Source organism: Coregonus clupeaformis, unplaced genomic scaffold, assembly GCF_020615455.1.
Source record: "Coregonus clupeaformis isolate EN_2021a unplaced genomic scaffold, ASM2061545v1 scaf0782, whole genome shotgun sequence".
In the NCBI taxonomy this organism is placed as follows: domain Eukaryota; kingdom Metazoa; phylum Chordata; class Actinopteri; order Salmoniformes; family Salmonidae; genus Coregonus; species Coregonus clupeaformis.
Genome location: NW_025534237.1, coordinates 99,984 through 116,896, shown reverse-complemented (window position 1 = coordinate 116,896; position 16,913 = coordinate 99,984). Strand labels below are relative to the sequence as shown.

Here is a 16,913-nt window from a genome sequence, read left to right as displayed (position 1 = left end):
ACCTGCCTTCATGTACACATCTACCTCATACCTTATTATTATCTATCCTGATGCCTAGTCACTTAACCCTGCCTTCATGTACACATCTACCTCAAATACCTTATTATTATCTACCCTGATGCCTAGTCACTTTACCCTGCCTTCATGTACACATCTACCTCAAATACCTTATCTATCCTGATGCCTAGTCACTTAACCTGCCTTCATGTACACATCTACCTCAAATACCTTATTATTATCTATCCTGATGCCTAGTCACTTAACCTGCCTTCATGTACACATCTACCTCATACCTTATTATTATCTATCCTGATGCCTAGTCACTTAACCCTGCCTTCATGTACACATCTACCTCAAATACCTTATTATTATCTATCCTGATGCCTAGTCACTTAACCTGCCTTCATGTACATATCTACCTCATACCTTATTATTATCTATCCTGATGCCTAGTCACTTTACCCTGCCTTCATGTACATATCTACCTCATACCTTTGCACATAGATCTGGTACTCCATGTATATAGCTGCACATTGATCTGGTACTGGTACTCCTGTATATAGCTCCACATTGATCTGGTACTGGTACTCCTGTATATAGCAGCACATTGATCTGGTACTCCCTGTATATAGCTGTACATTGATCTGGTACTGGTACTCCCTGTATATAGCTGCACATTGATCTGGTACTGGTACTCCTGTATATAGCTCCACATTGATCTGGTACTGGTACCTCCTGTATATAGCTGTACATTGATCTGGTACTGGTACTCCTGTATATAGCTCCACATTGATCTGGTACTGGTACTCCTGTATATAGCTGTACATTGATCTGGTACTGGTACCTCCTGTATATAGCTCCATTCTTGTGTATTTTATTCCTCTTTTGTTACTATTATTTTTAAACTGCGTTGTTGGGAAGGGCTCGTAAGCAAGCGTTTCACAGTAAAGTCTACACCAGTTGTATTCGGCACATATGACAAATTAAATTTGAAATATATATGTTTGGGCTTTCTGCGGTGAAATTGCAGTCTAGAAAATATATTTAATTATCAGGCCGCGACTGAATGTAGTTTATGATCCCTGGACTAGACAGAAGACAAGATAAAGTGAAACTGATGGAAGTGGAGGCAAGAGTTTTCTGGCCGAGAGAGAGAGAGATTTTTTTCCCTATAGTACACTACGTTTGAACAGGGCTCAGGTCAAAAGTAGTGCACTATATAGGGTGCCATTTGAAAAACAGAAATAGTCAGCTGACTGCCTATGGCGGCACGCCGCAGTACTTTACCCTGACCTGCGCGTGGGTCCTCACATGGCTACTGCTCTCTTTCCTCTTTGATATAAGACACTGGCTACTGCTCTATCCCTTTCCTCTTTACTATAGACTGGCTACTGGGCTTTATATCTCTCTCCACTTAGATTTACATTTACATTATTTAGCAGACGCTCTTATCCAGAGCGACTTACAGGAGCAATTAGGGTTAAGTGCCTTGCTCAAGGGCACATCGACAGATTTTTCACCTAGTTGGCTCGGGGATTAGAACCAGCGACCTTTCGGTTACTGGCACAACGCTCTTCACCTCTAAGCTACCTGCCGCCCCTAGATCACAGACAAGTTAAAAAACATTGGCCACCATCCTTTATTTAACCAGAGGTCACATTGACATATTTTCCAAGTGAGCCAAGACAGCAGTATACATAGTTAACACAACATAAAACACATCTACTAGATCATTAGTACTTGTTTATCTGCTATGTAAATATTTGTTTTGCTATGGGCCTCCTCTTGGCCTATAAATATCTGTTTAGCTGATGTTTTTAAATATCCAGAAAGAAATAATACATTCTCTAATACAGTATTCTACAGTAAAAATCAGATTATGCTTTGACCAAGGTTTGCCAGCATTGCAGCATAGAACTGAGTTGTCAGGGAGGGGAGCTGTCGGTCGCCATTGAGCTATAATAAGAGGGTGTCGCTGGCTGCCTCACGTGACGGTGCTGGGTGCTTCTAAAGCTTGGTTCACATGACTGGATGTTCCTTCCTCGTATTAAGGACATGAAAGGGAGCGATACTGTCCGACTTCTGCAACCTGCTCCGAATACAGGACCACGAATATGAAACATATTAAATAACCGCCAAATAAAGGGGACAGAATAACAGGAAAAGGAAGGTCGATCTTTACTTTTCGGCTTGTTGTTGCATTTCCTGGACAGCTGTTTGGACAAGGCGGAGCGGTGTGCGCGTTGTTTGTGCGCTATCCATTAAACTGCACTCTGAGAACTCTGGATTTGAAACATGACTCCAACACATCCATGCGTTGTCGGGATCGCCTGCTTTGCGATTCTAGGTAAGTGTTTATTATAGTGGTGGTCGAGCGAGGACTGTTACTGAGACGGAGGGGGAAATAAAACGTCATAATCTCCGCTAGTGTTATATTATTGTGTAGTATGGTGACTTGTTAATTAGTAAGTTAGAAATAAATAGATAATTCTATAGGAGCCTATGACATAAAGCCTATTATTTTATTATGTATTTGGATATACGTTTTATTTATGGTCCATTTCAGGGTAACGTGTTTTATTTTTTCTCTCTGTCGTATTTGTACACATGTTGATTTCTTCATGATGGCCAGGATATGTTTTGGGACAGACAGTAGAAGGTCAAGTGAATCAAATGGGAACAGACAAACAGGGAGTTCGTTTTCCTAAAATCAAAAGCGCGTCTGTCTCTCTGTCAACCCATTGTTCCGGGGACGCTTCACGTGACCGTAGAGGTGCTTTGTGTGTTGAAACACTGGACCCTCTATGACTGACCATTAGCTGGCCGGTGGCCACTCAAACCGAGTGACACACACGACACGAACACAGATGTGTTGTCACAGCACTGTCAAGTTAACCAACTACAAGCTATAGGCGTAATATAGTTGTGCCTTGGCATTTTCTACTGTTTTGTGGAAAGTGTGTGTGCTGTGATGCTATTCATGGGCCAGGTCACAGGTTCATTGACCTTTGAAACTGTGTCCGTTTATTTTGTATATAATATTGATAAGACCTAGGCCTACATAAGAAAGGGAATCAGGTGTGTGGTAGTCAAGCTGTGATTAGTGTTGAGTCACACGTCTTCTCTCTACTTCTGTGGAAACAGTATTATAGAGCGGTTACTCTTTGTCTGTTTCAGAAGTGTCTGTGTTGCTGTGTGTGTGTGTGTGTTTAGGGGAGGATGTGAGGCAGGCAGGGTCATGCTCAACCACTGGAGTAAAACTCCCTGAGTCATCATCACACACGGGTGCATGATGGAAGCACAGCAGGGCCTGCTGCTCTCTGCTATCCACCAGGCCAGATAGTTAATTAAGCAATAAGGCCCGAGGTATATGGCCGATATACCATGGCTAAGGGCTGTTCTTAGGCACTACCACGGCTGTCAGCCAATCAGCATTCAGGGCTCGAACTACCCAGTGTATGATGGACATTAATAACCCACAAAACACAGGACACCATCAGGGTTGGCACTAGTTACCACAGCCACAAAGTCAAAATTGGCCATGTTGTAAAAATTCTTGATTTTTTTTTTTATATATTTGGTCTTAATTCAAGGTTTAGGTTAGGCATCAGATTTTAATAAGATAAATTGTAGAAATCGGTGGGATTTAGCCATAATTATGACTTTGTCGCTGTGTTAACTACTGACGACCCAGCATCAGGCCTCATCAGGCTCCCTGCTCTGGATGCTGATGACCTCAAGTTGCACCCTATTCCTAATATAGTGCACTACCTTTGACCAGGGCCTATAGGGCTGCTCAAAAATAGTCCTGGTCAAAAGTAGTGCACTATATAGGGAATAGGGTGTCATTGGGGATGCACACTTAGTTTATCTGACATTGATTCTGTCTGTACACAAGTGCTGATTTGGATTAATTGATCCTCTGAGGAGAGGAAGGAAGCCAGTCTAGACTATTGAGGTGCACCCTCTGGTCAGTCACTCCTTAGCAACACACTAATAACCTAACCTTTAACCTGTATGTTGGTAGACACATATTTAACCCCTCGACCTCTGTGTCTGTTGTGGTAGCCACCAGGTGTAAATGAGTCTGCATAGTGTACTATATAGGGTGTACCATTTGGAACACATAGCAGGTATTAATAGTCTGTAGCAGGCTATGTGTGCCAGACTAGAGGGTTGTTAAAGGGTTTGGTAATGGTACAAGTGAAGGAGAGGGAGGGACCTGCCAGTTTTACATCACTACTGGGGTTACATCATCACAGGCAATGTTCCCCAGAGATTGGAAAGCTGCCGCGGTCATCCCCCTCTTCAAAGGGGGTGACACTCTAGATCCAAACTGTTACAGACCCATATCCATCCTGCCCTGCCTTTCAAAAGTTTTTGAAAGCCAAGTCAACAAACAGATCACCAACCATTTCGAATCCCACTGTACCTTCTCTGCTATGCAATCCGGTTTCCGAGCTGGTCATGGGTGCACTTCAGCCACGCTCAAGGTCCTAAATGATATTATAACCGCGATCGATAATAGACAGTACTGTGCAGCCGTTTTCATTGACCTGGCCAAGGCTTTCGACTCTGTCAACCACCGCATTCTTATTGGCAGACTAAATAGCCTTGGTTTCTCTAATGACTGCCTCGCCTGGTTCACCAACTACTTCTCAGATAGAGTTCAATGTGTCAAATCGGAGGGCCTGTTGTCTGGACCTATGGCAGTCTCTATGGGGGTGCCACAGGGTTCAATTCTTGGGCCAACTCTTTTCTCTGTGTATATCAATGACGTCGCTCTTGCTGCTGGTGACTCTCAGATCCACCTCTACGCAGACGACACCATTTTGTATACATCTGGCCCTTCATTGGACACTGTGTTAACAAACCTCCAAACGAGCTTCAATTCCATACAACACTCCTTCAGTAGCCTCCAACTGCTCTTAAACACTAGTAAAACAAAATGCATGCTCTTCAACCGAACGCTGCTTGCACCCGCCCACCCGACTAGAATCACTACTCTAGAACGGGTCTGACCTAGAGTACGTGGACAACTACAAATATCTAGGTGTCTGGTTAGACTGTAAACTCTCCTTCCAGACTCACATTAAGAATCTCCAATCCAAAGTTAAATCTAGAATCGGTTTCCTATTTCGCAACAAAGCCTCCTTCACTCATGCTGCCAAACATGCCCTTGTAAAACTGACTATCCTACCGATCCTTGACTTCGGCGATGTCATTTACAAAATAGCCTCCAACACTCTACTCAGCAAATTGGATGTTGTCTATCACAGTGCCATCCGTTTTGTCTCCAAAGCCCCATATAATACCCACCACTGTGACCTGTACGCTCTTGTTGGCTGGTCCTCACTACATATTCGTCGCCAAACCCACTGGCTCCAGGCCATCTATAAATCACTGCTAGGCAAATCCCCGCCTTATCTTAGCTCATTGGTCACCATAGCAACACCCACCCGTAGTCTGCGCTCCAGCGGGTATATCTCACTGGTCATCCCCAAAGCCAACACCTCCTTTGGCCGCAATTCCTTCCAGTTCTCTGCTGCCAATGACTGGAACAAACTGCAAAAATCTCTGAAGCTGGAGACGCTTATCTCCCTCACTAACTTTAGGCATCAGTTGTCAGAGCACCTTACCGATCACTGCACCTGTACACAGCCCATCTGAAATTAGCCCGCCCAACTACCTCATCCCTATATTGTTATTTATTTTGCTCATCTGTACCCCAGTATCTCTATTTGCACATCATCTCTTGCACATCATTCCAGTGTTAATACTAAATTGTAATTATTTTGCACTATAGCCTATTTTATTGCCTTACCTCCATAACTTGCTAAATTTGCACACTGTATATTAATTGTATTTCTGTTGTATTTTTTTGATTTTTGTTTTGTTTTACCCCATATGTAACTCTGTGTTGTTGTTTTTATCGCACTGCTATGCTTTATCTTGGCCAGGTCGCAGTTGTAAATGAGAACTTGTTCTCAACTGGTTTACCTGGTTAAATAAAGGTGAAATAAAAAAAAAAAAAAAAAAGTTCTAGAACTCCTCTCAGGCTTGGAACTGAACTGCTGTGAAACTAGAACTTATTCTGGTAGTACGGACAGGTAGTGATGCTTCTCAGCTGTAGATGTGAGGGTTCTGGATTATGTTGTAGACATATGTGTTCAGGCTGTGAAATCGCTTGTCTATCTAGATTGATATGTGACCTGAGTCCCTGTGTCTCAGTCTCAACTCTAACCCTGTACTACCCTCTGCTGGTCATTGTTGAGAACTGATATGTTTCCCTGTACTGGATGGAGTTCTTGACGTTGTTGCTCAGGTTGTGCAGCAGCTGTGAGATGAGACTAGCACCACATCATTTTTAAAACTAGAGGCGCATCATCCAGGAACGCTTGCGAAGCAGACCAGGCCGAGGTTTGGGGTTAGAGAAGTTAATGAGGGAAGTGAACAATTCTTCCTTAGTTGTTGATTTGCTCGAAATCTAGAGGCACAACCTAGATTCGAGGCAACGTCTTAAGTAGTTGAACATGTTATTACTCCATGTAAGAAATGTTCTAGGACTGTATGGCTGGTTTTAGTGAAAGGTGTTGGCCGCCCAAGGGCTCCTGTCAGAGCGACTGATTCAGAACGTCTCTTTAACCACTTTGATCCGTTTTTATTTAGCCAGGTCAATCAGAGGACATTGAAGTGATAGAATGTAATATGCATGTATGGTTTTTGTAACAGATGGAAACAAGTATTAAGGTTTACATAATCAATGGAACATAATTAGCATTATAAAAAAGTTAAAAGCGTAACATACTGTGAACTGATCAAAGTACACAATAGTCCTAAGGTAATACAGAAGTCAGTAGGCTACAGTTACCCCAATATAATGGGCCCTATGCCCTTAGATAGGCTATAAAACATCATCATATATATATACTAAACATAAAGGACCATAAGTAGCATAATGGTAACCACAACATGTGGTCCTTGGGTCAATACAGACCTGAATGGGCCCTTGCAAACCATATGCTAAAAGGCTACTAGTTAGCATTATCATACGACATGGGTTCTACAATCGATAAACAGTGTGACGTGAATATACCACATGAAGGACACATAACACTCACTTAGTCATCCTGGAGAGTTGTCTGATGGCTTCCAAACCAAAACAATGGCTGCATTCCAAACACTTAAGACACACCCTCTCCCCTCAGCCCTCAAATTAAGTGGACACTTCTGATGACTTATTATGACGTCTGACGAGTTGACACTTGCAGGACGAGAGAAGAATGAATTAATTTTAAATGGACCGCTCTTGCCCGAAAATGTGTCACTCGTTCGTCCCACAGTTGTGTTTTCAGTCATCGTGGAACCACCGGTAGCTGTTGTGTGTGCTTTATATGCGCCACAGTCAATTATGATTGCATTTCATATCTTGGCTAGAAGACAACGCGTCCGACTATATCAGGTAAATCGAAAATTACAACGTGTAAGTGTGATGTCAGGGAAAGTTGGATGCACAAGCTAACGTTTCCAAAAGCTAACCAAATAAAAACATAATTACTTTTATGATACATGTTTGAGCCGTCAAGTGCATTAGTAGCACAATTTCTAACTTATTTACATTCGTTTTTACTTCCACTTGTATGTTGACTTCTCCATATTAATGTTGGTTTTAAGTTTTGGCTGACTTTTCTTAGCGGATGTACAATCATCGCGAATTGAATTATGGGGCATTTCAGGCCCCGGAGTGAACGTAATAATACACTCGCAAACTCGATCAAAAACTAGGGCTGAGGGGCTTACGTTGCCAACTTCCCTTGCTTGGACAATCATTTGGACTGACAACAAATATGGCCGCGAGGGTAAGTGGAGGAGGGTGTGTCTTTTATGTGTTTGAAACGCAGCCAATGTCTGGTGTGGTGTGTGTATGGCGGCCATCTTTAATATGGTCAGATGGTGACCATCTGACCTGTCAGGTGAGTGGTCAGGTGACTTGGTGGTCATTTTGGAGAAACACTTTGCCACTGTGATAGTGAGTTTGATAGTGCACTGGGCCTTAAACATGGAATAATCCTCAACACTCCAACCTTGTGAGAGTGGCAAACTTGACACGTTTTAATTTTCAGTCAAAAACAACTTGATATCAAAGGAGTGCCTTTGATTTGACAGCATGTACATGCACAGTTTGGCACTAGATGACCATTAGACCCGTTAATGTGTTTCTGTGCATGAGCTTAGCTAGCCAGTGTCGCCATGACATCACTTACAAGAATGATCAGGGATTTTTATTGGAGAAGCAGTTTCTGCCTATCTTCCTACTGTACTGTCTTTGCTAGAACTACTCAGGTTGTTGCTCAAGTGATGGTGCTGCTGATGGTGGTGGTAATGATGATGATGATATCTCCCCCCCAGGTTGCATGGCAGTAGCCCAGTCAGTCATGGTTATAGTAATGATGATGATATCTCCCCCCCAGGTTGCATGGCAGTAGCCCAGTCAGTCATGGTTATAGTAATGATGATGATATCTCCCCCCCCAGGTTGCGTGACAGCAGCCCAGTCAGTCATAGTTATAGTTATAGTGGTGATGGTAATGATGATGATATCTCCCCCCCAGGTTGCATGGCAGTAGCCCAGTCAGTCATGGTTATAGTAATGATGATGATACCCCCCCAGGTTGCGTGACAGCAGCCCAGTCAGTCATAGTTATAGTTGGTGATGGTAATGATGATGATATCTCCCCCCCAGGTTGCGTGGCAGTAGCCCAGTCAGTCATAGTTATAGTGGTGATGGTCATGATGATGATATCTCCCCCCCAGGTTGCGTGGCAGTAGCCCAGTCAGTCATAGTTATAGTGGTGATGGTAATGATGATGATATCTCCCCCAGGTTGCGTGGCAGTAGCCCAGTCAGTCATAGTTATAGTGGTGATGGTAATGATGATGATATCTCCCCCCCAGGTTGCGTGGCAGTAGCCCAGTCAGTCATAGTTATAGTGGTGATGGTAATGATGATGATATCTCCCCCCCAGGTTGCGTGACAGTAGCCCAGGCTCTGGTCACTCTGGAGGTGACAGAGGGAAACTCCACCTGTATAAAAGCTGAACTCTCCGCCTCCTTCTCCATCACCTATGACACAGCCAACGGCACGGTAAACTACATCCCCCCACAATCCTCTCCGGCTTAGAAAAACACAGATTGTACTTTTGAAAATGTCCTGAACATAAGTCTCTCTTCCCACGACAACTGTGTGCATGAGTTTGGGCCAACGATCCCATCCTGAACATGTTTTAAATGTACAAACATTCTTCTTCTTCTCTCCAGCGTACGGTGATGGTGCCCCTCCCAGGGTCGGCGGTGGTGGGTGGGGCCAGCTCGTGTGGGGGTGACGGCCGCTCCCCCTGGCTCGTGGCGCTGTTTGGGGATGGCCACACCCTGGGCCTCAGCTTCTCATCCAATAACAGCCTGTACAGCGTATCTAACCTCACCCTGCAGTACAACCTCAGTGATGTCACTACCTTCCCAGAGGCCAACAGTACCGGTGAGAAAGAGACTGTCACACACACACACGGAGGCACGCTTCGCGCGTACACACACGGAATTGATTATTATTTGATTTCTGACCAATGTGTCTTGTCTGTTGTTCTACAGATGTGGTAACTGTGGAGACGACCTCTGTGGGGATGGTTGCTAGGGTCAACACCACCTACAGATGTATCAGCGTCTCACCTGTCATTGTGGGAGGAGCCACCGTCACCTTCTCAAACGTCAAGATGGAGGCCTACATGACAGGAGATGATCTGAGCCCCAACGGTACAGCCACCAACACCTGGGCTGATACCCAAATGCCACCATATTCCCTAGATGGTGCACTACTTTTGACCGGGGCTCATTTGGGACGCACACTTATTGTCCATCACTGACCATCAACAACTGTACACTGACCATCAACCATTAACAACTGTACACTGAGCATCAACCATCAACACTTTGGTTATTCCTTTACATGTTTGGCTTTGACCCCTTAACTTATTGTTTAAATGAACAGTATGATGATATTGACCCGTGTTGGTTTATAACTGTTCTGAACAGTATGAGGGTATTGACCCGTGTTGGTTTATACAGTGGGGAAAAAAAGTATTTAGTCAGCCACCAATTGTGCAAGTTCTCCCACTTAAAAAGATGAGAGGCCTGTAATTTTCATCATAGGTACACGTCAACTATGACAGACAAATTGAGATTTTTTTTCCAGAAAATCACATTGTAGGATTTTTAATGAATTTATTTGCAAATTATGGTGGAAAATAAGTATTTGGTCACCTACAAACAAGCAAGATTTCTGGCTCTCACAGACCTGTAACTTCTTCTTTAAGAGGCTCCTCTGTCCTCCACTCGTTACCTGTATTAATGGCACCTGTTTGAACTTGTTATCAGTATAAAAGACACCTGTCCACAACCTCAAACAGTCACACTCCAAACTCCACTATGGCCAAGACCAAAGAGCAGTCAAAGGACACCAGAAACAAAATTGTAGACCTGCACCAGGCTTGGAAGACGGAATCTGCAATAGGTAAGCAGCTTGGTTTGAAGAAATCAACTGTGGGAGCAATTATTAGGAAATGGAAGACATACAAGACCACTGATAATCTCCCTCGATCTGGGGCTCCACGCAAGATCTCACCCCGTGGGGTCAAAATGATCACAAGAACAGTGAGCAAAAATCCCAGAACCACACGGGGGGACCTAGTGAATGACCTGCAGAGAGCTGGGACCAAAGTAACAAAGCCTACCATCAGTAACACACTACGCCGCCAGGGACTCAAATCCTGCAGTGCCAGACGTGTCCCCCTGCTTAAGCCAGTACATGTCCAGGCCCGTCTGAAGTTTGCTAGAGTGCATTTGGATGATCCAGAAGAGGATTGGGAGAATGTCATATGGTCAGATGAAACCAAAATAGAACTTTTTGGTTAAAACTCTACTCGTCGTGTTTGGAGGACAAAGAATGCTGAGTTGCATCCAAAGAACACCATACCTACTGTGAAGCATGGGGGTGGAAACATCATGCTTTGGGGCTGTTTTTCTGCAAAGGGACCAGGACGACTGATCCGTGTAAAGGAAAGAATGAATGGGGCCATGTATCGTGAGATTTTGAGTGAAAACCTCCTTCCATCAGCAAGGGCATTGAAGATGAAACGTGGCTGGGTCTTTCAGCATGACAATGATCCCAAACACACCGCCCGGGCAACGAAGGAGTGGCTTCGTAAGAAGCATTTCAAGGTCCTGGAGTGGCCTAGCCAGTCTCCAGATCTCAACCCCATAGAAAATCTTTGGAGGGGAGTTGAAAGTCCGTGTTGCCCAGCGACAGCCCCAAAACATCACTGCTCTAGAGGAGATCTGCATGGAGGAACGGGCCAAAATACCAGCAACAGTGTGTGAAAATCTTGTGAAGACTTACAGAAAACGTTTGACCTGTGTCATTGCCAACAAAGGGTATATAACAAAGTATTGAGAAACTTTTGTTATTGACCAAATACTTATTTTCCACCATAATTTGCAAATAAATTCATAAAAAATCCTACAATGTGATTTTCTGGATATTTTTTCCTCATTTTGTCTGTCATAGTTGACGTGTACCTATGATGAAAATGACAGGCCTCTCTCATCTTTTTAAGTGGGAGAACTTGCACAATTGGTGGCTGACTAAATACTTTTTTCCCCACTGTAACTGTTCTGAACAGTATGAGGATATTGACCTGTGTTGTGTTGATAAATGTTCTGAACAGTATGAGGATATTGACCCGTGTTGTGGTGTTGATAAATGTTCTGAACAGTATGAGGATATTGACCCGTGTTGTGGTGTTGATAAATGTTCTGAACAGTATGAGGATATTGACCCGTGTTGTGGTGTTGATAAATGTTCTGAACAGTATGAGGATATTGACCCGTGTTGTGGTGTTGATAAATGTTCTGAACAGTATGAGGATATTGACCCGTGTTGTGGTGTTGATAAATGTTCTGAACAGTATGAGGATATTGACCCGTGTTGTGGTGTTGATAAATGTTCTGAACAGTATGAGGATATTGACCCGTGTTGTGGTGTTGATAAATGTTCTGAACAGTATGAGGATATTGACCCGTGTTGTGGTGTTGATAAATGTTCTGAACAGTATGAGGATATTGACCCGTGTTGTGGTGTTGATAAATGTTCTGAACAGTATGAGGATATTGACCCGTGTTGTGGTGTTGATAAATGTTCTGAACAGTATGAGGATATTGACCCGTGTTGTGGTGTTGATAAATGTTCTGAACAGTATGAGGATATTGACCCGTGTTGTGGTGTTGATAAATGTTCTGAACAGTATGAGGATATTGACCCGTGTTGTGGTGTTGATAAATGTTCTGAACAGTATGAGGATATTGACCCGTGTTGTGGTGTTGATAAATGTTCTGAACAGTATGAGGATATTGACCCGTGTTGTGGTGTTGATAAATGTTCTGAACAGTATGAGGATATTGACCCGTGTTGTGGTGTTGATAAATGTTCTGTTCTGTCATTCCCAGAGAGTGTGTGTACTGCTGACCAGAACTCCACCACAGCCCCCCCTCCACCCCCTTCCACCACCACAGCAGCCCCCGTCCCTGTCCCCACCCCCCCTGGAACCCCCAACCAGGGCAGCTACTCCGTCTCCAATAGCAACGGGACTGTCTGTCTGTTGGCCCGCATGGCACTGCAGCTGAACATCTCCCACTTCTCTGCCTTACAGAATAAGGTAACACACACTCATGTACACACACACACACACTGTCCCAGTAACACACAATAACCTGTTCCTCTCCTCCTCATTGACAGACTATCCAGGAAGTAGTAAACCTGCTGCCCAATCAGACGACCAGCTCAGGATCATGTGACCCCTCCAGCGCCACCCTGGTGCTGACGCAGGGCGGAACCACCAACCTCAGCTTCCTGTTTACTCTGGTGACATCATCACTCTACCGTTGACCTGTCTGTCTGTTTGTCTGTCTGGTTATCAGTCTGTTTACCTGTCTGTCTGTTAATTCTCTACTCTCCTCCGTGACTGATGTTCTTCTCTTTACAGAACACCACGTCTAACAGGTACCACCTCAGTGGTCTGTCTGTGGTCGCAGCTTGGTCTGACATGACAGGTTAGTATCACCTCAGTGGTCTGTCTGTGGTCGCAGCTTGGTCTGACATGACAGGTTAGTATCACCTCAGTGGTCTGTCTGTGGTAACAGCTTGGTCTGACATGACAGGTTAGTACCACCTCAGTGGTCTGTCTGTGGTAACAGCTTGGTCTGACATGACAGGTTAGTATCACCTCAGTGGTCTGTCTGTGGTCGCAGCTTGGTCTGACATGACAGGTTAGTATCACCTCAGTGGTCTGTCTGTGGTAACAGCTTGGTCTGACATGACAGGTTAGTACCACCTCAGTGGTCTGTCTGTGGTAACAGCTTGGTCTGACATGACAGGTTAGTATCACCTCAGTGGTCTGTCTGTGGTCGCAGCTTGGTCTGACATGACAGGTTAGTACCACCTCAGTGGTCTGTCTGTGGTCGCAGCTTGGTCTGACATGACAGGTTAGTATCACCTCAGTGGTCTGTCTGTGGTAACAGCTTGGTCTGACATGACAGGTTAGTATCACCTCAGTGGTCTGTCTGTGGTAACAGCTTGGTCTGACATGACAGGTTAGTATCACCTCAGTGGTCTGTCTGTGGTAACAGCTTGGTCTGACATGACAGGTTAGTATCACCTCAGTGGTCTGTCTGTGGTAACAGCTTGGTCTGACATGACAGGTTAGTATCACCTCAGTGGTCTGTCTGTGGTAACAGCTTGGTCTGACATGACAGGTTAGTATCACCTCAGTGGTCTGTCTGTGGTAACAGCTTGGTCTGACATGACAGGTTAGTATCACCTCAGTGGTCTGTCTGTGGTAACAGCTTGGTCTGACATGACAGGTTAGTATCACCTCAGTGGTCTGTCTGTGGTAACAGCTTGGTCTGACATGACAGGTTAGTATCACCTCAGTGGTCTGTCTGTGGTAACAGCTTGGTCTGACATGACAGGTTAGTATCACCTCAGTGGTCTGTCTGTGGTAACAGCTTGGTCTGACATGACAGGTTAGTATCACCTCAGTGGTCTGTCTGTGGTAACAGCTTGGTCTGACATGACAGGTTAGTATCACCTCAGTGGTCTGTCTGTGGTAACAGCTTGGTCTGACATGACAGGTTAGGGATTCCTTATCAATAGTGTCCATATAGACAAAACATGCAAACATTTCTAAAAACCTGCTTTCACTTTGTCATTATGGGGTATTGTTGATGAGGGGAAAAAAACAATGTGATCTATTTTAGAATAAGGCTGTAACGTAACAAAATGTGGAAAACGTCAAGGGGTCTGAATACTTTCTGAATGCATTGTATATGATACCACTCACCTTTACTACCTCTCTCTCTCTCGCCATTTACTACCTCTCTCACTCACTCTCTCTGCCTCTCTCTCTCTCAATTCAATTCCAATGTAAGGGCTGTATTGGCATGGGAAACATGTTTACATTGCCAAAGCAAGTGAAATAGATACTTTTTTATTGTTTATATCACTTTTATTAACAGTAAACATTACACTCACACAAGTTCCAAAATAATAAAGACATTTCAAATATCATATTATGTCTATATACAGTGTTGTAATGATGTGTACAAAGTACAAATGGGAAAATAAATAAACATAAATATGGGTTGTATTTACAATGGTGTTTGTTCTTCACTGGTTGCCCTTGTGGCAACAGGTCACAAATCTTGCTGCTGTGATGGCACACTGTGGTATTTCACCCAGTAGATAAGGGAGTTTATCAAAATGTGATTTGTTTTCTAATTCTTTGTGGGTCTGTGTAATCTGAATGAAATATGTCTAATATGGTCATACATTTGGCAGGAAGTTAAGAAGTGCAGCTCAGTTTCCACCTCATTTTGTGGGCAGTGTGCACATAGCCTGTCTAGGTCTACCTACGGCGGCCTTTCTCAATAGCAAGGCTATGCTCACTGGGTCTGTACATAGTCAAAGTTTCCTTAATTTTGGGTCAGGTATTCTGCCACTGTGTACTCTCTGTTTAGGGCCAAATAGCATTCTAGTTTGTGCAGTTTTTTTGTAAATTATATTTTTGTTTTCTCATGATTTGGTTCTCTCTCTGTTCCTTTACCACCCCTCTCTCTCTGTTCCTTTACCACCTCTCTCTGCTGAATAATTACTGTTCCATGGTAAGAGTGCATGTCTGGATTTGAATGTTTAACGACTCTCCCTCCCTCCAGCCCCGTTCAACACCAGTAACAGTAGTCTGGACTACTTGCGTGGCTCCCTGGGGCGTAGCTACATGTGTAGTTCAGAACAGACTCTGGCTGTAGACCAGAACTTCTCCCTCAACACCTTCCAGCTGCAGGTCCAGCCCTTCGGCCTCACCAGAGGACAGTTTGCACAAGGTACTGGATACGTCATAATCTAGCATTCTCATTCTCTACCCTTTCATCTGATCTATCCATCTCTCCTCTCTCTCTCTACCCTTTCATCTGATCTATCCATCTCTCCTCTCTCTCTCTACCCTTTGTTTTATGGTTGTCCTTGATTAGAAGTTCTGCATTTGTATTAATTACCTTCTCTCTTCCCCCCCCGTCCCTCTCTCCACATCCCTCCTCTCCCTCTCTCCACATCCCTCCTCTCCCTCCCTCCCTCTAGCGGAGGAGTGTCAGTTGGATCAGGACAACATGTTGATCCCCATCGTCGTGGGAGCAGCTCTGGCCGGCCTGGTTCTAATCGTTCTCATTGCTTACCTCATCGGCAGGAAGAGGAGGCCCGCTGGATACCAGACCATCTGAGAACACTGACACACAGGCTGCTTGTGTCTCAAATAGCCCCCTATTCCCTAGATAGTGCACTACTTTTGACCAGAGGCCAATGGAGCCTTTTCAGACATACTGCAGAGAGCCGGACGCTCCAACCACCCACTGCTACTAATGGCTGACTGGACGATGTACAAACCGAGCCCTCTCTGCAGCGTGTGTGTGTGTGAGAGTGAGTGTGTATCCTCTATGTATTGTTATTCACAGCAGCTCATCCTTTGCTACCTACTAACCGACTACTGCCTGGTAAAACCTACTATCCCCCTCGTCTCTCTCTCTAACCCATCTCTACTGCAGCTGGCTCAGTATACCCTCATTTTAGTTCTAATCTCATTTCATGTTTGACTTGGGTGGATTTTCGCTTTGAAGTAATTGAAAGATTTTTTTTTCTTCAATTGTAATTTTTGTGTAAATTACAATTAATCTGACATTATATGGTATTAAACTCTTATGGAGGAGGGGGTCTTTCCTAGAACCACATCTTGTGATTGGCTCAAACACACAACAAGCTTTCCTTCCTTCCTTCCTCATCTCCTTTCCTTCATGACCACCATCTTTTCTATGACATCACCTAGGAGGCCCGAAGACTCCTGTGAAAAGGGAAACTTGTGAATGTCTGTCTAATAACCCCACTCTGGTTAGAAATACTGACCTAATTATCTTGTAGGTCACAAGAACATTTGAAAGGCCTTAGGGGGGGATGTGCTGTGTTTGGGTTTTACTCCATTTCAAAACAAAGGGTTGTGGATGGCATAAGACTGAGGAATGTAACACAAGGTCAAGGTGTTACATGATGGATGTGTTGAATTGGGCAGAAATGGGTAGATGCATTTTTTTCTAAAAGCAGGGGGTGTAATATTGTCTAACTCTTCCCCTCTCCTCCCATGATTGTGTTAATATCGATTTGTAGCGAGTTTATATTTTATTTTTGTAGAGAATGTTTTGATCATTTTTCTATTATGCATCCTGCTGAGGTCAATAAAATACATTTGAAACTCTCTTCTGCTTCCTG

The 16,913-nt window shown here is 44.1% G+C and overlaps 1 protein-coding gene across 1 annotated transcript; it reads left to right on the top strand.

Annotated features, from left to right (window-relative positions):
* Positions 1-1,980: 1,980 nt before the first annotated feature.
* Positions 1,981-16,900, top strand: LOC123485656 (lysosome-associated membrane glycoprotein 1-like). Its single transcript, XM_045216728.1, has 9 exons — positions 1,981-2,347; positions 9,025-9,143; positions 9,317-9,533; positions 9,644-9,805; positions 12,554-12,762; positions 12,843-12,968; positions 13,090-13,156; positions 15,317-15,484; positions 15,738-16,900. Exons 1-9 carry the CDS (start codon positions 2,296-2,298, stop codon positions 15,875-15,877), a joined length of 1,260 nt encoding a protein of 419 aa, XP_045072663.1. The 5' UTR covers positions 1,981-2,295; the 3' UTR covers positions 15,878-16,900.
* Positions 16,901-16,913: the final 13 nt, after the last annotated feature.

Excerpts from the sequence above, each read along its gene's own strand:
- LOC123485656 (XM_045216728.1), top strand. The coding sequence starts at position 2,296 with ATGACTCCAACACATCCATGCGTTGTCGGGATCGCCTGCTTTGCGATT. Across the intron at positions 2,348-9,024 it reads CGCCTGCTTTGCGATTCTAG|GTTGCGTGACAGTAGCCCAG; the intron begins GTAAGTGTTTAT and ends TCTCCCCCCCAG. Across the intron at positions 13,157-15,316 it reads AGCTTGGTCTGACATGACAG|CCCCGTTCAACACCAGTAAC; the intron begins GTTAGTATCACC and ends CCCTCCCTCCAG.